At 37.3% G+C, this 23,860-nt stretch overlaps 1 protein-coding gene across 1 annotated transcript; it reads right to left on the minus strand.

Annotated features, from left to right (window-relative positions):
• Positions 1-817: 817 nt before the first annotated feature.
• Positions 818-23,566, minus strand: LOC104244915 (uncharacterized). The gene is made up of 13 exons (XM_009800434.2): positions 23,316-23,566; positions 19,667-19,841; positions 15,680-15,763; positions 8,013-8,254; positions 7,616-7,859; positions 6,632-6,711; positions 6,294-6,378; positions 4,924-5,058; positions 4,722-4,835; positions 3,351-3,398; positions 2,169-2,253; positions 1,902-1,949; positions 818-1,288 (listed from the first exon to the last, which is right to left on the minus strand). Exons 1-13 carry the CDS (start codon positions 23,444-23,446, stop codon positions 1,197-1,199), a joined length of 1,563 nt encoding a protein of 520 aa, XP_009798736.1. The 5' UTR covers positions 23,447-23,566; the 3' UTR covers positions 818-1,196.
• Positions 23,567-23,860: the final 294 nt, after the last annotated feature.

Here is a 23,860-nt window from a genome sequence, read left to right on the forward strand (position 1 = left end):
TTGTTTTATAACTATCTTACTTCAAATCTAAAGCTGAAGTTAATTAGTTCTCTTTTCTTTCTAATGCTTGTGTGTTTGTTTTTCTTCTTCTTAATGTGTGTATTCTGAGAGACAAACAACTATTCTTTCAAAAAATTCTCTTCGACAGATCGGCATTTGGAAACATATGTCTGCTATATCCTTTGGCACAAGCAAATTGTTATACATGGATTGCTTTTCAGAATTTATTTATATATAAAATACTATTAAAGTCCCAACCTTCAATGACACGTGCCTTTCTGCGATGCAAAAATTCACACTGCTATTGATTCTCGACATGAACAAGCAAGTGAATGTTACCACCATACATTCTAGTGCAGCATCAACAGCAGCAGAAGGAGAAAAGGGGCAGAAATTATTTAAAAAGTGGGTATAAATTAAAAGTTTTAAAAAAATGGGTATAGGTTAAATGAGAGCGACCAAATAGGGCGCCCCGTGCAAATTTTTACAACAAATCAGTGAACCCACTTCCCAATTGTCAATTTGTTGCACACACGTTTAATATACCCAATAAGACCCTCTTCAATTGCAAGATTTGGTGGCCCGAAATTGGCTTGGCTTCACCCAAAAGGCCTTAGTGGGCCGTTGAACTGGTATATAATATGTGTCAAGTATAGCAATGCCAAATGCACGTCCTGTTTGATAATGCTCATGTACATATTATCTCTGCACTACTACTATACATCCAAGCAGAGACTACAAATCCCAAAAGATCCGAGAAAGGACCTTTCAAGAGAAAACTAAAAGCAGTTGGAAACATTACTAAGGTCAACAACAATTACAGTATGAATATCACATTTCCTTGGACCATTAAAAAGAGTATACCCCAAGAGGAAAAGTTATTGGATAATTTCCCATTTACTTATATTATCTGACCAAACACTGCCACAAGAGAAAGCATTTGAGTGCCAACCTGGGCAATCAGGGCAATAATACATCAAGCTATTCTAAGTTTCTATAGCACATACAAGTAGTTTTTATCCTACAAGTTAAAACAAAGTTTCTCAAGCTCTGCTGTACACTTAGAGGATGGTTCTGCATAATGTAGACACCACCTTGAATGCTGGTAAAGGGGTGAGCAACCTGATCTAATACCACAGGTATATGCTACCTCCCTTCCGTGCGAGTTTGTTTCTTTCAATAAAACAGTTGCATTGTCATGGTAACATTGCATCACCGGTTGATGTAATCATTTGTACATCTGTTTCCCCAGCTGTTCCATTCGTTGAAGGATAGTCTTTGGAATCACCTGCAGACATAATAATATAGAATATTAAGTTCAAGTTACAACAGTGCTGCAACAATAACTATGCAAGCAAGTTGAGCTCGGCTATATCAATCCTCATTATCTCATGTTGCTCCATTTAGGCTCATCTCAGTTTAATATTATACTCCCTCTGTTTCAAAAAGAATGAACCTAGTTCCTTTTTAGTTAGTTTAAAAAAGAATGAACTCTTTCTAAATTTGGAAACAATTTAATTTTAAAATTCTCTTTTTACCCTTAATGAGATGATTTATAGCCACATAAATATCTAAGGATTGTTTTAGACTACAAGTTTCAAAAGCCTTCTCTTTTGTCTTAAACTTCGTGCCCAGTCAAATAGGTTCAAACAAATTGAAACGCAGGGAGTACAAAATAAGGCCTCTGAATAAAAGAATGACAAGTGTCTCTAGTTCTTTTCTGTATATTTTCCATAGGCATATCTTACATGACTAAATGACATTGGACCTAAAGCAAATATACTAACATGACTAAAACTTAATCCAACTAATTGGTATCACCTATATAGATCTTTATCTTCCTTTATGCCCCATCTTTTGCTAAGTTATGACAATATTCAAGGTTGTAAAACAAAACTTACCAAATATGGAATCAATTGACCGTCTAGGTGAGGTACTCCTCGTAGGATCTGAAAATACAAATGAAGAGTTAGATCACTCGCAGTATTTCAAAAGCAAAGAGGAATTTCACAGATACTACATGCCAAATCAGCGTACAGGGCACTGTTGGGTCTCAGGTAGGTTATGATGAGGCAATTTATCAGCACAGTAGTCCACTTTACCCCCCCCCCCCCCAAAAAAAAAAAAAAAAAAAAAAGAGAGAAACTCTGATGTGGAGTATGACTCACCTGAATTGTTGCGTAGTGCTTTGACAGCATCAAAATTTTTGTAAGTATAGCCAACGAAGCTTAAATCTTTGGGTGTCAATGATATCTACAAACCACAAAACAAAGGTTCGATGCATTTCTAAGAATTTTGAGGCAAGATACATTACTTGGACTTTAATTTGCGCATAAAATATAAAAAGGGAAGCGAAGATGTTAGAACCAAGGAAAATAGGGAAGTTGAGACAGAAGCTTCAAGATTTACTAAAAATAAAGCTAATGGAAACTTGAGATACCCATCCACATTAGCACCTACGTCTTGTCTGCTTGATATTTTTAGAGAACCATAAAATATTGTGTCGAAAAGAATGGATATTTTTAGACACATAAAACTTCAAACTTCGAAAAGTATTTTCTCATGCATCTGTAATAGCCTATATGTCCCAAAAGGAACATGATGTGCCCGGCCCCTTTTCCGTAGATCATATTAGGATGAAACAGCTTTCCTTCATTAACATTCAGTGAAGATGCATAGGTTCTCTTTTTTTTTTTTTTTATAACATTCAGTGAAGATGCATAGGTTCTTTGAGTGTCTGCTATTGAAAACCAAATCTAGGGATGGGACCGATCCCGAAAGAGAGGCCTTTCTTCATGGTTACGAAATTACATTGATCAAAAAGCAAGTTGATGATGCCATAAGTCAAACACACTTTTAATTGGATTATTACAAATTGACATTTAGAAATCATAGTAAATGACCACATCATACTATTGATTCATACAAATTTAGGAGAAGAACGATCAAAGCAGATGAAAAAAAACCACACTACCAATTCATATTAACTGAAACACAGGGATGTCCAAATACATAGGTTTCATCTGACTGTGTATTACATAATGTGTATTGTTTTTATTATGTGTTGATTCACAATTCCTACTACAAAAGTCTAAAGTGAGGTTATGGGATACAGCTTGTATACCTACAGAATAATTTTAGACGGTATTCTTTTAATTTAACAAGGAACATAGATACAGTTTTTAAGCAAATTTGAAAACCCTCCCTTCGTCCCTCTTTTGCTCTTTGCTGTGCTAGTTAAGTTCAGTCGTAGTGTTAAGAAGCGGTTACATAAACTTTGATAGCACCAAAATCTTACCATATTTGAAAGGTATTGCAATAGATAACGATGAGAATTAATGCTTACATACCTTCCGAGAAGGACCTGAACCAGATCTTGCCGGTGTTGGAGAATCCATCTAATGAAAAAGCCAGAATGCAAGTTATAAAGAAAAGCACACTCATGAAGTATTGGATAAAAGAAAAAAAAAAGGAAAAGTATGTATGCATCAAATTATGTCTACCATCTCATTTAAATATTTAAACTAATTAGAAGAGAAAATTTCTATGTACTTCATTATGTCATTAATACGCCTACTTACATGCGAGTCAGATTCCTTTTTGTGAGCCAAGAACATGAAATTTTTTTACTAGTGGTAAGATTCCAACTTAAGACCTTTGTCTGTTATGCTAACATATCGAATAGTTTGCATCATTCCTTCTAAACGCTCAAGAAGCTAGTGGGACATTTGTTATATCTTTAACAATACAAAGAAGAATGGCATGTTGACTTAGTAGAATTTCATATGTTTTTAACAATATGAAGAAGAATAGCATGTGTGACTTACTATAATTCCATCATATCATTGCAGAAGGCACAAAATGTAACACATCTTCTCATTAAGAGGATTAAGAAGAGTGAGATTGACGACAAGAAGGTTGAAAATGACAAACCCACAATTAAAGGTACCAAGAGTTGTTTTTCTAGTATGTCCAGAACTATACACCACCAAGCCCACTATATGTGGCTAACATAAACCAGAGAATGAGATAAAGGACAAACTCAACTTACATACTACATCAAGCTTAATAAATTTGGAGTATTTTTTATAAATGTAAAATTTTACTGATATAAAAAAGGAAACTCTGATATGAATGGGATACAAAAGTAGAGAATTAAGAAAAACAGTATGATTCTCTACGAAGGAGTATCCAAACACCTATGCTAACCGGGATATCAAAGGTACTCCAAATAATCTTAAAATTTGAGCATATAACTAGTTTAATGAGAAAATCATCAGACTATTGTCCAAATGGATAACAAAACCACAGAACGGGGTAGATATATTGAAAAACAGCTGTAAGTAGAAATCAGAAAGAGAAAGTGAAGTTCATAAAAAACAACTGTTCAAGAACTGTTAGTTAATAGACAAATGGACGAACAGGAAGGATTCCTGCTGCATCTTTTTCTTATTCTCTTTTTACTAAAAATTCTCTGCCACTGCTTTCCTCGTAGATTCTGAGGAAGATAGTGAACAGAGAAGGTTGTAGTTTGTTTATCAGTTAATGCAGATAGTGGGAAACTTATAATATCATACGATTTCTTATCAATTGGATAATTAGAGAGCAACTGTACAAGAGATCCAAAAGGATAAAAAGAATGATAATTATGTGCCATTTTGGTACTTAGCCAAACAAAATGTGCGCCATTGGTTATGTAAGAGAAGATTTTTGTACACAACCTCATCAAACTTCATAAAATTCTGAGTATCCAGCTCCCCATTAACTTCTGGTTTGAAAGCTGCCTCCATTTCATAAAGCTTATCCCACAAAATATCCTTGAACCAAGGATGAGCCTGAGAGAAGGCCACTTGGAATAAGTTTTACCAGAAGAAACAGAAAATATGTGATGAAACAATTGAATGTAATTGATTGAGATAGTACCTTAATTTGGTTTGCACCTCCTCCAGTGCCAAGTCTATGTTCAACATCACATAGCAACCTGCAAATGAGATCCTTTGCCTCCGCTGACAATTTGGCATCTTCGGGAAATTTAAGCTGATTTCTCCAATGGACAATCTGGAACCATAAAACACAGAGTCGAGATATGATAAGATTAAAAGATGTAGGCCGCAGAGAGGTATATAGAAGGTGTTTGGATAAGCTTACAAGCTGGTTTGGCTTGGCCATTGTTTGGTAAACACCAAAAGTACTTATAAGCCAAGATCAGCCAAAAGCTATAAGTTTTTCAACCCTAACTTAAAAATTTTTAGCTTATAAGCACTTCTTGTTGAACCAGATTTTCCTATTTTGTCCTTTTTTTTTTTGTAATTTCCAGAATACCCATCCCAAAATAAAACCCCTAGATCCCTCCATTAATTTCTGCCATTTGTCCTTCTCCCTACTTACAAACTTTAGTCAAATTATTATTAGGGCAAAAGCTTTAAGACATTTCAGTCATTTTAACATTTTTCCCCAAACATTTTTTTTTAACTGGTAAATAAGTACATTAGTGATATAAAAAACACAAAGAAAATACTCTGTAAAAAAAAGGCTCCTATCTATACAGAAATTGATTCCTGTAGTGAATTGATGAAATCTAACATACTATTTTCATCCTTTACATCCTGTGTTGCACCAATAAGCGAAAACCAGAGACACTTTTATTTTAACATTTGTACAGAGACAGCTTTCCCTTCAAAACACCTAGTATTTTTTCCCCGAATAGATTAAAAACTTACTATCAGTTTCATCACTCTATCCTAACACGTCATTGCTTCTTATTAATATCAGTTCAGCATTAAAAGTTTTCTTCAAAGCGGGCTCATAGTCATGGCTAATAGCTGGTGATCATGTAAAAAGAAAGGCAATAGTTACACTACACTGAGTTCCATACATTGATGGCATGTCATCAACATTCCTTTCTCGCACTAAACACTGGTTTGTAGTACTGGAAACATATCAATGTGAACACTATACTTCTATTCCGCTTTTAAAGCACAAATAGATAAGTTAAACTCACCGGGGCCACATTAAACAATCAGTGACTTTCAGTACTAGGCACAAAGGTCGGATCAGGTGTTCAACTAGTCTCCAGTAATGTATTAAACATAAATTAGGTTATCAATTGGACAAAATCCTGTACTAGGTGGTAACTTGTACTTCTCAACCTTTTTATTTTCCTCTTTTCATTGATTTTAACTGTGAAAGTAGAGGGTGGCCGATCTGCTTGCACAGCACCGCTGAAATACTCTAATCAAAATGAAAACACAAAAATACACAAGAGGAAGACAGAAAAGCAGGAAATATGCTACCTTCCTGCAAGTAGTTATTGGATCATCAGAGTAGAACGGAGGGTAACCAATGAGCATTTCATACATAATTGCACCAAGGGACCACCTGCATGTTGTAAGGCAGATAAAATGAGAAATGGATGCAGACAATCCTCCCACGATTGCACTTGTGGAATTATCAACTCTAGCAATTATCAATAATTTTCCCCACGTTTCACCAACTTTCACAGGCTCTCTACATTAGTATTTTGGATGCTTTTGGAAAAGATTTATGCATACTAGACATTTATTAGCAGAGAAACCAAGAATCTTAGTAATTTCAAAGAACATTACTGGCTATATATAATTAAAAAACTAACCAGTCACACTCCATTCCATATCCTTTCTTCAACAGTACCTCCGGAGCAATATAGTCAGGCGTACCCACTGTTGAAAAGGCCTTTTGACAGAAGAAAAACAGAATCAGAAAATTAGTGTCAAGACTTACATGCAAATTGTGAGTTATGAAATAACATAGATCAAAGGTTAAGTATCTATAAAAGTGCAAGTACAGATTCTATCCGACAGTCAGACCGCCATTTGCAATGAAGTGAAAATTCTTCAATTCACTCTCACACGGGCCATAATAACCTCTAGTTCCTGTGGTAATTCTTCTTTATGTATGTGCATGTGTTTGGGAATGTGATCTCTTAAGCTCATAAAAGAAAAACCTTTAACAATAATACTCTAACAAGTTACATTACGAGCTGAGCTTCCAGCAAACAGCAGCTTTTCATACAGCACATTGTTATTAATCACCTTTAAATGTCAGATTGTACTTAATGAAAAATGGAATAACAAACAGTAAATCCAAATGGGATGCTGATGGACGTATTTCCATTGGAAGTACTGTCTACCAAATCTTAAGAGGTTAAAACATAAACCTCTCATGTTTAAATAAAATAAGGCGCTCCTCACGTCCAATTGTTTTCCATGGTTTGACTTAATGGGGAAGCTGTCATATTTTAGAGAAATCATTGATTTCTTTACATTATAAACATTGTTGTCTTACATAGTACAGCATTTTGGGATTAGTCTCAACTCCCATTAGAAACCTAAATTGCATCAGACATGTTGGATTTGACAAACAAGTCAAACAGTCCCATATAAGTTGTGCAAGAGACACATCATTGAACTGGAAGTAGGAAAATATAATTAATCTAAGCAGAGAACCTTCATGATTTCAGAAAGTCCTAGCCTTTAATCCCAATTATGTTTTCCTCCTTTAATAACAGAATAACTGCAAAATTTAACGACTCCCACAAAATCCAAAGAAACAGAATGCATTTTTATAAATATCATACCAATTTCCTCCTGTTCATCTGCCAATGCTGAATCTGCTCACGAGGGCTTCTCCAGTTACTTCCATCATTGGCATCTGGGAAGCTGCTATCAATGTCCATCGGGTCCCTGATATTCTCATCATCCATAGCTTCATTTTCATTTAATGTAGATAGCGTTCTACAATCAAGAGGCTTACAGAGACCAAAATCAGAGAGCTTCATGTGACCCTTTTTGTCCAGAAGAAGGTTGTCAGGTTTGATATCTCTGGATGAAGAAAATGGGCAAATATGAGGAAGAGACAATTAGTTAGCTATAAAGTTTGTACCTCAAGAGAAAACTGTTACAGTCACAATATGCTGTAGTCCTAAATAAATTTCAAAGCAAATAATCTTTACAAGTCAAAAGTAAATGATGCACCTGTGAATGTAATTATGCTTGTGAATAGATTCTATGGCTAGGACACTTTGAGCAATATAAAATTTAGCTACACTTTCTGACAATGTGTCTTCTCTCATCAGCAGTGTCATCATGTCACCACCAGGAAGATATTCCATGACAAGGTAAAGATACTCAGCATCTTGGAATGAGTAGTATAATTTCACAATACAATGGCTGGCCACTTCTGCCAGCAGGTTCCTTTCTGCTCTAACATGCTCCACCTGCAACAATGCAATTTGTCAACATGGACAATAGGACAGCAACAACAACAACAAACTCAGTGTAAACCCACAAGTGGGGTATGAGGAGGGTTGAAAAGAAATACACAGCATTGTTAAATAGAAATACAGTTCACAGTAAATGGACAAGCCACGGAAAATAAGCAATAACAAGAAGCAGTAACCACAGCAAGATAATAAGATAACCGGAGCAAAAGAAACACCCGGTAGTAGTAGAAATCCAAGTATAAGAAAGTACGAGATAATATTGATACTACAGGTATGAAAAAGATATACGTTCAACTACTTACTATCCTTCTACCCCTAGTCTCTTATCAACGGTCATGTCTTCGGTAAACTGCAGATGTGGCATGCCCTGCTTTATCATCTCTCTCCAATACTTCTTTGGCCTACCTCTACCTCTCCTCCGACCCACCATGGCCAACATCTCACACCTTCTCACTTGGGCATCTCCTCTTCACATGCCCGAACCATCTTAGTCTCGCTTTCCACATCTTGTCCATCTTATCAACATGGATAATGTCAACTACAATAAATTTAAGCATATCATGATGATGCAAGCCGCACATGGACAAGTGATCCCCCCACCCCCAAAAAGAAAATCACGCCATATTATTGAGAAAGGATAGGATTTCAGCTTCAACTATAGACAAAGAGGATCTCCTTACTGATATACTAGTAATAAATATCCAACCTTGATATGACGCTTGATCATTTGCATTTATTGAAGGAAACAATGTCCATCTTATAAGCATAGACCTCTCACTCTCGAGGAAAGGGGGTAGGAGAAGGGTCAACTTGATTATGTTTCAAAAGAAAGCTTTTTGATGAAATATGTGACCATCATATCTAAAAACTTAAGTTGTTAGAGAGTTCACATTCTTTTTATTAGTAGAGAGATCAATTGTTTTAAATACGCCAATTCACGAGCGAGGCGCCTGATTCTTTTTCATATGCCAAGCACGTTGAAATTCTTTTTGATAATGGGTGGCGGAGAGACTCAATCTTTGGACCTCTATCTGCTATTTCATGTTTTGAAATGTGTGTCTCATGTGAAAGCTTAAGCTATTTAAAAGCACATTTTTATCTACATAATTATGTCTCAGCACTTTTAATCTATGAATATGTGGGAAAGAACAGAGGGCCCTAATAACATTCCCAAAACCACATGCAGAACGTATGCTATAAAATTCTCCAACATATCCCATGATATGGCTAACTTCCAAAGATGAAGAGAATGAAGAAGAGATTAAAGCTTGTTATTTACAGAATATTCAAAACAAAATCTATCAAGATCAATGTTATCAAAGGCGCGCTTAAAGAGCGCTTAAGCCCTGAAGCGAGGCTCAAAACATACTAAGCGCTTCGCCTCGCTTAGCGGGCGCTTCAACGTTGTCATCAAAGCTCTAAGGCATACGTTTCCTTGCCAATGAGCGTAATCCTGAAGAGGCCACATTAAATAACCGATATTTCACTTTATTGTAAATTTTCTTTAATTTCTTAGTCCATATATTTGGTATTCATGCTTATAAATATTAGTTTTGGACCACACATACATATTTGTAGTTTTTCTCCATTTGCGTTTTTCTTCATTTAAGCCCAGGCTTTATTGTGCTTAAAGCCCCAACATAGCTTAAAACTTTTTTTGCGCTTTTCGCCTTTGATAACACCGATCAAGATGCGAGAAACAAAGCAAGATAACAAGAAAAAACTCTACAAAGAAGAGCCATTCATTATAGGAAGAGCTGAGTGGGGGAATGATAATATTTTAACATGCAAACAAAAATGTCACTTTTAAGCTCTGACTTGGGAATTGTGCCTGCGCCATTTTTAATTATGTAATTCTCTCTCCGACGAGGCCTTTTCTGGCTAAGGTGTCATTTTATTATGGGTGATAGACTAATCTTTATTTCAGGTGACAAATCTTTTGAGTTAACAAACATTAGCTATGATCGGAGTAGATGGTTCTCCATTACGGAACGAGGCAGACGATTTACGAGCAGTATCAAGATCGACGAAAGTAACTTCCAGTGGTTCTGTTCAGTGCTTCATCTAGCATCTAGGGGAACAAAGGATTTATACAGAAGACGGGGAAGGAAACGACAATCAAATCTTTATAGGGTCCACCAAAACTACAATGTATATGGTCGATTCTTGAGGGTGGAAGCTTGGCTAGGGTACCGGAAAAAAGCCATCATCATTCCAGAATCAGAATTTGACTATGGTTGGGTAGAAATAGCAGACAGAATACTTCGTCATCTGGTAAATTGAAACCATTTCGCACCTCCAACGCTATTACTAAAAACTTATTCTGCAGCTGCAACTATTCCAAGCTGGCCAGTAAAGGCAGCACCAGCTCCTCTTGTGCATGAAAGCGATCATCCTATTTCTTGATGTCTAATTGGAAGGTTCTCGAGGTGTTCCCGCAGGTCTGATTGGACCAACATGATGTAAATGTTCACTCTATAAAATAGGAGAAAATGAAAAGATATGTGAAACTCTCACCATCACTCAATTTTTTTTTTGATAAGGTAAATTGTATTAATCAAAAGGGATAGAACTCCCGTGTACAAGAAGTATACAAAAAAGTAGAGAATTTACAACAGAACATGATTCTTTACAAAAGGAGCCCAATCTTCTATACACGTAGGTGCTATACGGGTGCACCAGAATGCGATTAAAGATAAAAGACTATTCCTAAGGTGAGAAAAACTAGACTCAATCCCTTCAAAAGCTCTTCTATTTCTCTCCCCCCAAACTATCCACATGAGAGCTAAAGGGGCGAACTTCCACGCCTTTTGCTTTCTTCTTCGACGGGAACCGGCCCAGCTGTATAGCATTTCCTTAACAGTGCTAGGCATGACCCATTGAACTCCAAAGAAGCACAAGATTGTTCTCCATAGGCCCGCTGCAACAGGGCAATGCTGTAACAGGTGATCAACTTCTTCCCTGAAATTTTACACTATGTAGCACCAACTAACAACTGTAATTCCTCTCTTCCGCAAATTTTCAGCAGTCAAGATCATTCCTCACGCTGCTAGTCATGCAAAGAAACACACCTTCGTGGGCATTTTAGGAATCCAGATTGATGAGCATGGAAAAGTGGCCTCATCTCTCACCAGCATGCTCTGGTAATAAGACTTTACGGTGAACAGACCATCTCCACGCAGCCCCCATCTCCAAGAGTCGGTAGAAGTGTATGTCCTATGTTGGCCATATAGCAGTGCCAACAAATCTTGGAGTTCTGCAATCTCTCAATCTTGCATGTTCCTTCTAAATGAGAGGTCCCATACTATGCCCCCTTCATGCTCCTTGCGAATCTGTTGGACCAACAATTCCTTCTGGTTCGAAACTCTGTAGACGTTGGGGAAAGAGACCTTCAGAGTATCCTCTCCACACCACATATGATTCCAAAAGTTGATTCTCCTTCCATCTCCCACCCTATAAGTGATGTTTTCATTAAAGTCTTCCCAATTCTTCATGATGCTTCGCCACATGCCACACCCAAAAGGTGATGTGATTACCTTATTCCTCCAGCCCCCTCTCGCGGAATCGTACTTTTCTACTATGACCTCCCTCCATAAAGCATGATCTTCTATACCGAATCTCCACAGCCACTTCCCTAACAAAGCTGTATTGAATACCCTAAGATCTTTTACTCCTAACCCCCCCCCCCAGTTCTTTGGGGAAGTGACTGTCTGCCAATTCACCAGATGAAACTTTCTAGTTCCATCCGCCGCATCCCAAAGAAAATTCCTTTGAAGCCGCTCCAGTTTTTCTATGACGCTCACAGGAGCTTGCAGCAGGGACAAGTAATACGTGTGCATGGACGATAAGGTGCTTTTAATAAGCACTTCCTTACCGCCTTTTGATAAGTAGCGTTTCCGCCATCCTGCTAATCTTTTTTCAACCCTTTCGATTACCGGGTTCCAAACCTAAGTATCCTTGTGCAAAGCGCCCAAAGGGAGGCCCAAATAATTAACGGGGAGAGAGCCCACCTTACATTTGAGAACGTGAGACAAAGCATTAATGTTAGCAACGTCACCTACCGGAAAAATCACACACTTGTCAAGGTTGATCTTTAGGCCTGATACTATCTGGAACCACTGCAAGACATGTTTCAAGTAGGTTAGTTGTTCTATATCAGTGTGTCATCCGCAAAAAGTAAATAAGAGACTCTTCGTGCACTGGGTACCCCGATTGGAGCTGAGAATCCTCTCAAGAAACCTCCGCCCGCCGCGCGATCCATCATTTTACTCAAAGTGTCTATCACTAAAATGAATAGCATGGGTGATAGTGGGTCACCTTGCCTAAGACCCCTGGAGCTGCCAAAGAAACCACACGCGCTACCATTAACCATAACAGAAAATTTGACTGAGGAAATGCAGTACTTGATCCATACCCTCCATCTAGCCCCAAATCCCATTTGCATCATGATGAAATCCAAGAACTTCCAATTCACATGGTCGAAAGCCTTCTCAAGGTCCAACTTGCATAGTAAGCCGGGTTCTCTATTTTTCCTTCTGGAGTCTACCAATTCATTTACCACCAACTGCGTGCAGGATCTGCCTTCCTTCCACAAATGCATTCTGGGAGGACGACATTGTCACGTCAAGAACCCTCTTGAGCCTATTGGATAACACTTTAGAAATAATCTTGTAAACTCCCCACTAGGCTAATAGGCCTGTAGTCCGTGATAGAAGATGTACCCTCTTTCTTAGGCACAATGGTAATAAAAGAAGCATTGCATTAATTCCCCTTTAATGGTGTCCCAAAAAACCTGGAAAAAGGCCAAGGAAAAACCATAAGGCCCAGGGGCCTTATCACCAGTACAACTCGACACAGCCTCTTGCACCTCCTCCTCCTCGAAAGCCCTCTCTAGCCACTCACTGTCTCCCTCCCCCATATGGTTGAACTCTATTCCCCCTAAAGTAGGCCTCCAGCTAGCTTCCTCCTTGTACAATTTTTCATAAAACCCCACTATCGCCCCTTTGATAGAATGTTTCGAGTCTGACAGTGAAGGCATGACGAGCCCTTTAATCTCTTCAAATGATGGTGCTACTAACTGAGACTGACTCACTTCTTTTAGAAACAGATTTCACCAGTTCTAGCATAAGGCAACTAAGGTCTATATCATGGAACTAAATTCCCCAACCAAAAGTTAGCATTTGTGTGCATGAAATATTTGTTATTTGTGGTCCCCCGCCATCACTCAATTAAAAGGACAACTTTGGTATTTTGCATATATTTGGCTTAACTGTAAAAAGTTTTCTTTAATTTTTATATTCCGTACCCAATCAAACACCTGCATCTCAAATGGGACTGAGGAAGACTAATTTTGACTGGAGTTCTACCCTTGCATTATGAAGAGTTTGATTTGCTAAAGAATCGATTTTTTTATTATTTTTTGATGAAGTAAGGTGTTGTATTGCTGGCATCAAGAAGATGCAATTAGTACAAAAGAAGAGATGTTAGCTCCAGAATCGATTTTTTATTATTAAATGCATGTTTTCTTAAAATACTTGCCCCACATTCTAGAGGGAGGTTTATGATACTTACTAGGTATCTTATACTCCCTCCACCTTCTTCGTGTTTACAGATCCGGAGAACTATCACGGCACTACAGCTTAAGCACCAGTTCTTCCACTTATATCTTTGGTGGTGATATTCATTTTTTGCTTACTTCTTTGTTTATCCAGGCCGCGTCCCAATACTTTCATTGTATATTTTGATACTCTTAGAGACTCCAGATTGTCCTTGTAGTTACCTTACCTATGTCTAATTTGGATCACATACCATATTATGTTACTTTTGGGGATGATTGTTGGCATGGTCCCTTTATGAGACGCGTGTATTGAGTAGGGGATTTTCAGTCTTCGATATCTTATAAATGTGATGTGCGTTGAAATATTGGTGCCTAATATGGTACTTAGATTATGATAGGGGTTAAAGGATACAGGTTCATTCGACAGGGAATATGCTGTTGTATGTCCGTCACAGCCCCCTATTTTGAGTTGTGTGTACAACAGAGATAAATCTATTTCATATTCACCGGAAAGAGGTAATGATGATGCGAATCTCTAGGAGTTCACCAGCGTAATTTGTATGGGTGGCTAATAAGGAACTGGAAAAGCTGCTGGAACAGTGAAACGAAAAGCTTTTGGAAAGGTTGCAAAAAGTATGACATGCACAACGGGCATAAGAGGCAGTGTGGTTGGACATTCCAACAGATAATATATGTAGTGTCATACAAATGGTCGCAGCAAAAGCATGGTGTCATGGCAACATTTGCCAAAAGAGGCTCAGTGCTGTTAGAATAATAACTGTAAAGCGGAATGGTGCTGAAGGAACAATAGCCAAGAATGACACACAGAAAATAAAAAGAACTTCTGAATTACAAGTAATGAGGAATCAGGAATGTTTCTTAAATCTTGGGATGCTTTACTATGACAAGATCATTATTTTTAATAATTATTATGAATAATTAAAAAATTATACACAATTCTTTTAAATGATTCCTAGACTTTACACTAGAGGGGGTATTTCCCAAGAAGTATTGAAAAGCCTACTGTGCAGACGTTTTTACCACAGGCTACTAGGATTATTTATCTTGGAAAATTGATCTCTCGGAAACAAAAGGGATTGACATAATGAGACGTCTTTGCATTAAAGTTAATGCTTCTTAACTGGTGCATCAAAGAATGTTAAACTCATTATATCAAAAAAATCAAAAGGCTCTGTTATTGTCCTCTAATAACACAGTTGGAGCAACCATCCGCCATTCACCACATCCCTCCCTCCCAAAAGTAAAGGTACAGAAAAACAAAGAGAATAGAAAGAGTATAAAGTTTATAGATAGTGCTTCATCATAGAAAGTTTAAACTTAGTTGCTTCAACACACATACCGCAGACATACATATGACAAAGCAGCAACATATGCTGAACTGGGCCCCTGCTTAAGAACATTGCAGACCAGGGACTTGTAATATCCAGAACCATCTTAGTGCACTCACTTTCCAACTTACAGCCTTTTCTCTTTTCTTTTTCTTTCTTTTTTTTTCATAACTACCAACTTACAATCTGTGTGAGCACTCACTTTCTAACACCGAGTTTTCTTACCATCATATAATGCATACTTTACCTTGTCGCACCATCTTACTGTTTTACTGCTCTTACTTTTTTTTAATCCTTGATTGTAATGGTAGTGCCGTCCCAAAGGGCAGTCTTACGCACCCCTGGTGGCTGGCTTAGAAATTAGATATCTAAAAAACCACCGAAGTGGTAGTTCTTGACTGCTCTTACTAATAAAAGTCTTACTTCTCCCCCAAAAAAGAACAAGGACTACATACTTTGCCAGAGAACTTGGAACAAAAGAAAAAAGATAAAAGGAAATATTCCTCTTCTGACCTGTCCCCTTATGAGCATTTCAGATTTCTTCAATTTCTTCATAGCATATATATTGCCTGATTTCTTCTCCCTGCATAAACGAACCTGCAGAGCCAAAGTATCAATATTATATCAAAAATAGGAATACATCTTCATGAATTGCTAGATTCAGATTTAGGGAATGCATCTCTTCCCTTCCAGGGTAGGGGTAAGGTTGTGTACATCCTACCCTCCCCCGACCCCACTTGTGGGAATACACACTGGGATGTTGTTGTTGTTATCCTTTTAAACAAAAGATGTTTTTTTCCCAGAGGCCACAGGATACTATTTCTATTAATTCATCATAGCTTAAGTAGTAGGTATTGGAAGAAGAGAGCCAGTTTTGATTTGATCCTGCATGAGTTTGAATGCATCTACCAACTTGGACCATGGAAGTCAAGTGCGAGCAGTATGGTTTTGTATGATTTTATTAATATCATGAATCGATATAAATGTTTTAAAGGGTTATATCACGATTTACATTTCACTTGCCCTTTAATTTATATTGATGAAGAACATGAGTTTTTTGATAGAACTGCTTACTGTTTATATCAAATATCAGTTGCATTAATTTTTATAAAAGTCTTGTCTCAAAAACTTGAGTTAGAGAGGGTTTATTGAGTATTGTGACGGTGTACTCAGCCCATGCGGGCTCCCCCTCTCCAAGGCCCCGCCTACTTTATATGTTTCAGGATGAGCCATGGTACGTGCCATGTGGATTGGGCTTAGAATGACTCTGTTTCAGGTAATTGATGAGACGCCACATCTATTCCGTGGCAACTGATATGTTAATTTTTATTTTCTTTTAGTCGGGAATTGTCCCGGTATTTATTCGAGGCTCCATAGATAGTTGTGAAGAGTTGTAGTAGTGAGGTTGTCTACGACATACATGAAAAGATATTTATTTTGCTTGGTCTCATTGTTATTGTTTGAATTGGAAAAATGTTCCATCATTTAACTTGAAAATATATATGATTTTCAAAGAGTTTCCGCGATTAAATTAGTTTTCATGCATATGGTTTGGGTGCATCATATGGGTTGGTTCGCTTGGGTCGAGTAGTGGGGGGTGTCACGAATTTGGGTCGTGACAGTTGGACTCGATACAAAGGTTAAATTAGTTTTCATGCATATGGTTTGGGTGCATCATATGGGTTGGCTCGCTTGGGTCGAGTGGTTTTGGGGGGGTGTCACCGGTCACCAATTTGGGTCATAACAGTTTGACTCGACACGAACTTTAAGATGGATATGAAAACTTTTGAAAGGTATATGAGTAGCAGTAAAATCTTCTCAATAAAGGTAAAATGGAAAAGTTAAAGATAAGTGTTCCAAATATAAAAATGTGTCATTCTTTTTTGAAAGGACCAATGAGGAAATAATGTTTGATAAATTGGAAAGGGGGAGTAATAATTATACCTCAACCTAAACTAGTTAATGTCGTTTTTTTTCCATGTAATTTCAAGTCTACCTAATCCCTTTTTACCACCTTCGGTCATTATAGTGTTGCACTCACAGACCAATGCATTGGAGGTCTGCGTAAAAGGGGAGCCTAGTGGACAAGGCATCCCGCGTTCACGCAGGTCTGGGGAAGGGCCGCACCCCAAGGGATGTGATGTAGACAGCCTAACCATACCCTAATGCAAGCATTAGTGGCTGCTTCCATGGCTCGAAACTTGTGACCTACAGGTCACACGGAGAAAACTTTACCGATGCTCTAAGGCTCCCCTTCATTTTTGGAGGTCTACGTAAAAATGGCAAAATCATGATGATAAGTTGGTGTTTCACCAACTTATCTCTTCTTTGTACTAAAACTTTTATATGATTTTATTAAGAAACTAAGGTATTTGTTAAGATTTATTAGCATATTTCTGGTATTACGTGATTTAGAAAAGATACAGAAAAAAATATGTCAAAATGAGTTAAAATGGAAAAATTTACTGTTGCCAGATATTGCTCTTTGCGATCACGGAATGAATTAATGCGATTGCAAACTTCATGGAAAATGTCCATCACGAATGCGGAGGATGAGCTGCAAACGCGAAGAAGGACGAGATGGTCAGCGGCTGGTCAAGTACCTTACGCGATCGCGAGTTGGAAAGATGCGATCGCGTCCGTCTTGGAAGATGCCTATCAAGAACACGAAGACCTTTATGCGAATGCGATGCAGAAAAGCATGGCCAACGGCTGGTCAAATGGTCAACATGAACACGAGATGCAGTACGTGATTCCGATCCTTTGCAGTGTTGTTCAATGCGATCGCAGGATTTTTCTTCGGGATCGCGATTCATATAACTGGGCAGAAAATCTAGACAGAACTGTCATTTCACATTTTTTGCACCCAAACCACTTAATACTCGACTCAGCTCATTTTGGAAGATATCTTTGGCAGAAAATACAAGTTTTGAAGCTAGGGTTTTTTGCACCACGCGTGGGGGTTGAAGATTCGAATGAGAAATTTCTTAATCTTTCACTCGTTTCTTCAATTCCTTGTTAAGTATTAAATGTCTAAGTGTGTAGCATTTTATTCCATTGCTTGAATCTTGTTTAGGGAACTATTCATTGTTAAAGTTTGGATTAAAACTCTTGTTATGCTTATATATTGAATGATTTTTATTAATTATGAAGTGATTTAATTGTTTCTTTAATTATTCTTGTTCTTTAATATTTCCAAAAGGATTAACTAACCCTAGGACCCGCCCATTAACTTCGAATTAATCTTGGACAAGGCAAACTCGGAGTTTTGAAAGATTAATTAACAAGAACTTGAGGCATTAGTCCTCATTTTATAGATTCTACCTAGAAATAGGATTGAACTACTTGTAGCTATATTCAAGTGTACCTAATTCTCTTAATTATTTTAGGGATAATTCAGTTACGAAATCTTGTTAATCTTCGGAAGAAGCTAATATAGAATTAAAATTCGCGGCTAATTAACATAAACTCGCTCATATTTGTAAAATCGTGAAATACATTGTATCGTTACTTGAGTGTAATTCCGCTTTTATCCATGCTTGTAGCCATTGATCATTTAACTTGCTTTCTAGGTTAGTTTATATTTCCGCATTAATTATAATATTTTCTCAAAACCCCCTATTAGTGTTTGGCTTAGCATAAAAAGCGATAATTCTCTTACTTGCCTAATCGCCTACATATTGTTCCCGTTGGGATTCGACCCCGACTCATAGTTGGGTAAATTATGTTGCATGCGACCGCGTACACTTACTCTTTGAGGAGTGAATTTGGACGTCATCACATGCGATCTTGTCTCATCCCATCCTCTATGTGTGCTACTTGCATTCACAGTATAATGTGATCAGTTGCCCAAACTACAAACAATAAAAATTAAAAGGCCTGCTACTTGCACCCTATGTCTAATGTAATAGTTGGCCCAAGCTACAAAGGATAAATATTAAAAAACCTTTGAATAGATAGGCAGTTGGAATGGTCGCAGCTGGAATGGGCTACTGAGGAAAGCAACCACACTGAGATTTGATTGGTCAATAGAAAATAAAGGCAACAAACCTAGTAAACATGTGATTGGGTTTGGGTCTATGGAAGAAGTGAGTAACAAAGCTTAAACATTCTAACTGCTACAAACTAGTTTCTGAGGTGCACTATTTCCCATACAAAAAATAGACAACGGCACATGCCAGGTGGGAATATCATCTTGCAGACTTAGTGGGCTTATGAAATAAGGAAATCATCTTTATTTATAGTTGTGATCCGAAAAGGGGTGTGATAGACTGACAGTAGTCATGTATTATCCTTTAGTGTCTTGCTTAGACTACAAGAGTGAGCTTGAGACAGCAAACTTTTCCATGACTTACTGTTATCATCTTGTCCTTAGCTAATCATTTATATGAATATAATGCAATTGAAAATGGAAATTAAAAGATCATGAAAGAGAAAAAGATGAACTACCAGTATTTGCAATAAACAGATCACTTTGTTTAAATGGGAATAATCACGAACCTCGCCAAAGGCTCCTCTGCCAATAATTGTTAGAAGCTCAAAGTCATCCACGCAAATCTTGTGCCTCCTCAGTCTCATATACTCTGTCTCCTTTCGCTCTAGATCCTTGATCAGATTCATCTGCTCCTCTTTAGGCACATCTGAAGATGCTAACTTTCTCTCTAGAATCCAGCGCCTATTGTCAGTCAATATTGTGTTAGAACAAAGGCATACTAAGATCTATTCTAAATAAGACTAGTTCGGGCATATGTAAAAATGCAGTAGTGAACTTCAATAAACAATGATAAAATGTTGTTGAAGTTTTATTAAAAAAAATGTCGTTGAAGTTTAAGTTGCTACCCATGGATAAACATTGCAAATGTAGGTTGGTATATGCAGTTAAAGCAACAGAAGGAAGAGGCACAGACAACAGAAATGACATTTCCAGCATAATAGGGACAAAAAATGTCCTGGAATGTGGCAGACAGGGGAATGAAAAGAAAAACTTTCCCAAGTCAATGCTAACCTCAGTGCTCAAACGACACAAAACAAATTACAAGTGAAATGGTTGATGCATCGTGGAAGACTGTGCAAGCCTGCCCCACATCTCCAGAAGAACATGCAAGAGGAAACTTTTATTCACGTACTGTTGCCCCAACTTTAAGGGTCATTCGGTTCAGAGCAGAGATATCCAGGTATTGTAATCCCGGGATTATAATCCCACATCATATATGGGATAGCTAATACCAAGATTGTGGTATAAAATTCATTCTGGTATTAGCTAATACCCACAACCAAATACGGGATAAATATAATCTCAAATTTTATAACGAGATTAGTATCCTTCTCCAGGTAATGTAACAATGCCTTAACATTTGCCTTTTTTCCCTTTTTTTTCCTATAATAAACTTAGATATGTCAAAGGAGTTAAGACAATTGTGCAGCAATTGCAACGTCAATGGGTACTTCAAGAAGAAAAAAAATGGAGATTTAAACAAAGAGCACAAGCAGATAAAACAGCTGAAGGTACTGTGTGGCATGAGAAGAACTGAGAAAGATTGGCTTACAACTACAAAAATATGATAGACACCCCCATCTAGATGTGTATTCTTTTAAGAAGAAAATAAGTCAATGTGCGTCTCCAGATTCCCAGCATTAGTATTGTAAGTTCCAGACATTTAAGATTCACTTGTTCTGGAAAAGGTAACTGAAATGAACACTAGCCTTCCACAGCAGTAGCATTATAAGTGACCAATTTCTTATCACACTGTGTAACTCAGACAATCTTATAATAATTGTAGTTGAATTAAGGTATCCATTCAAAAACCTCAAAGCTACTACACTACAAGAAAGATACCTAAGCCAAAAATACTACTCTTTTAGTCTCAGATTGTTGTCAACTCTTCTTTAGTGTGAAATTTCGGTAGCTGGACGAGTTTCAGTTGAAAATAATATTAAGAGATTTGAATATTACAAAGACACTACACTTGATATATTTTTTCATTTTAAAATGCAATATTGTCCAAAACGAGAGAATCACGGTCTAATTTTTACACCCACTCAATAGGTCCACCATTATATCCATCCATCAAAACCTTTCAAATATAACCTTCAACCTTTGCAAAAGATTATTACAGCGGGTTCCAAATTCTAGTCACAGTAAAAAATCATTCCAGTGAACAATGTAACAACACATGAGATTATTTCCTGACTCATCATAATGTATCTTTTTTTTAATAAATAGGTAAGCTCATCCGATAATATATGTTTTAGTTCTCCCACTCATACTCCTGTTTGTTTGAGAATGGAGGAAGTAGTGCTCCTAAATTTATGACTGATTGTATGCCCAAAGGAGAATACTTCTGTTGCAAAATCAGTCAGGTTATCTTATCAATCAAAAACAAAGTCAATCAGGTAATCTTCCAATTCAACAAAAGCACAAGATAAACGGATTTTCAAGGTGTTATCCAATATACTAGACAAGGAAGATGGCAGAATAGAAGATTTCTAACGAAGGATCAAACTCGGAAATCCATATGTTAGTGGGAGGGGATTTAATGAAGGAAATTGATTCTCGGGGAAAAATAAGGAGGGGTCACATTTTGTGCACGAGAAAGTGACGAGGACGAAACAAATAAGCGCATATAGTATATGCTCCAATGATGATGAGCAGGGACTTAGACGGGTATTGTTTCGAATATATAAGAAATCATTGTATAAAGTGAATTGTCTGGTCAGTTGTGTTGTGAGAAGCCACCCACATGCTGCAGAATTTTTTCAGCGACCAAGCTAAAAAGTTTAATCGCGCTACAAGAGCATTTTGGAAGAAGCATTCCAAATATTATCGAAATATCATGATGTTGTGAATGAATTGATAATGAGACGTACCTTCACAAGCTTTTCTTTTCTGTTTAATTCCTAAGTAGGACTTTAGGTAGTAAGAGCTTTAACATGTTCCTTCAGCTATTCAGTGAACTAAATCAAAGAATATGGAAGAAGCTTTTTTCTGTTTAATTCCTAAATAGGACTTTAGGTAGTAAGAGCTTTAACATGTTCCTTCAAATTTTCAGTGAGCTAATTCCAAGAAGAAGAAGATTAAATGGTAAAACAGGCGCGTGTATTTCACCACAGAAACATAGATGTGGTTGTGGCATTTTAAGCGGGTACTTTTTCCACTTCGGAAATGACCAAGAGGGTTAATAGGAGTCCTGCAAAGTACAAGTGTATAACTGCAAATAGAAGAGAGAGAGTAAGAACTTCAAACGAAGCTTTGTCATCACCTAACGTGCATCTGCCCTTGACAAGTTCCATGCATGTGAGACAAGGAAGCACATAGTCGCTCAACATGATTTCCCTAACTCCCATATTAGCTTATCATTTCCTTGTCATTTTTCATTTTGTATTATATATATCCGGAGATAGTCTTATGGTCCTCTCACCAAGTCAAAAGCTAGTCAATCTCAACTTGTAAACTCTAATCTCAACAACTAACCAGATTAAAAGTATAGGCCTTAACATAGATATATACCCCCAATGGATGGCTGATTAGTGACTGGTTAAGGCATAGGAGTAACAACCTAGAGACCCCAGTTCAAATCTCACTTATACACCTATCTTTGTGGGAATTTGCCTGGACACTGTTGCTACCCGAGAAATAGAGATTTGAATGACATGAGAAAACAATTACTTATCCTGGAGTCACCCCACAAATGCCAGATTCCATTTTACGATAGTGATGTCCGGACCAACTTGTGCGCACCTCGACTATTCCATTGTAGACCTGCTACCTTCCACCAGCACAGGCATCGGGTAACTTCTACTTACCAAGGCTTTTAGATGAGAAGAAACAATGACCTAATTTTATTTTTTCTGCCTTGGAATTTGAACTTGAGACCTCGTGGTTCTAGATTATATATCAGAGAAACACTCCCCTATCTCAAGCAGCTGATGCAATTGGGTCAAATTATTTCCGCACAAGCAATAATCAAAACACCCAATTAACTCATTTATATAGTTCCAACCATGAAGACATACAAACCAAGGACATAAATACTATCAGTAGATCTCGACGTGAAGCACAAGCCAATTGACTCGCAGCAAAATCAAGTAAACTTGCAGAAAATAACATTAGAATATTCTCAACAAAAAGAAGGAAAAAAAAAACAAATACCTCTCTTTGCGGTCTTGAATGCTTTTCATCTGAGTCTTATAGTGATTCTCAATAAATTGTTTAGCAGCAGCAACTTTCTCCATTGTTAAGCTTGAACCAAGTACTTCCTCTTGCTGTTGTTCTTCCTCCATTCTTTCTCGCTCTAACGTCTAAACCAACCTCTTTCTCTCTCCAGAATTCGTATATAGAGAAACGCAGTTCAGACTTACATTCAGCAGTATATGCGGAACGGGGTCGGATCCCCTGTACTTGACAGGTCCACTCTACTACTACAGGCCTTTTACTTAGACAACTAGCCATTTATTACTACGTTCTGTTTGGAATGTCCTTTTTTTGACGCATATCTTATTCATTTCAGAAGAAATAAATTGTTTTTATAATTTAGAAAAGATAAGAATATTTATGTCGATATAAATCATCTACTTCATTCGCTCCAATTTATGTGACCTTTTTTCTAACTTATTTTTGAAAAATAATAATATTTTCTTATATTTGGCGGTAACAATTTAACTTTAAATATCTATTTTTTTAATAATACGATTTAT

The sequence above is a fragment of the Nicotiana sylvestris genome, chromosome 2, assembly GCF_000393655.2.
Source record: "Nicotiana sylvestris chromosome 2, ASM39365v2, whole genome shotgun sequence".
NCBI lineage: Eukaryota > Viridiplantae > Streptophyta > Magnoliopsida > Solanales > Solanaceae > Nicotiana > Nicotiana sylvestris.

Bases quoted from the DNA above. Each gene is read 5' to 3' on its own strand.
- LOC104244915 (XM_009800434.2), bottom strand. From the start codon at position 23,446: ATGGAGGAAGAACAACAGCAAGAGGAAGTACTTGGTTCAAGCTTAACA. The intron at 19,842-23,315 runs GTATTTGTTTTT...GACTGACAATAG, and splicing joins ATTCAAGACCGCAAAGAGAG to GCGCTGGATTCTAGAGAGAA. The intron at 8,255-15,679 runs GTCAGAAGAGGA...GCATTGTTGCAG, and splicing joins AAATGCTCATAAGGGGACAG to GTGGAGCATGTTAGAGCAGA.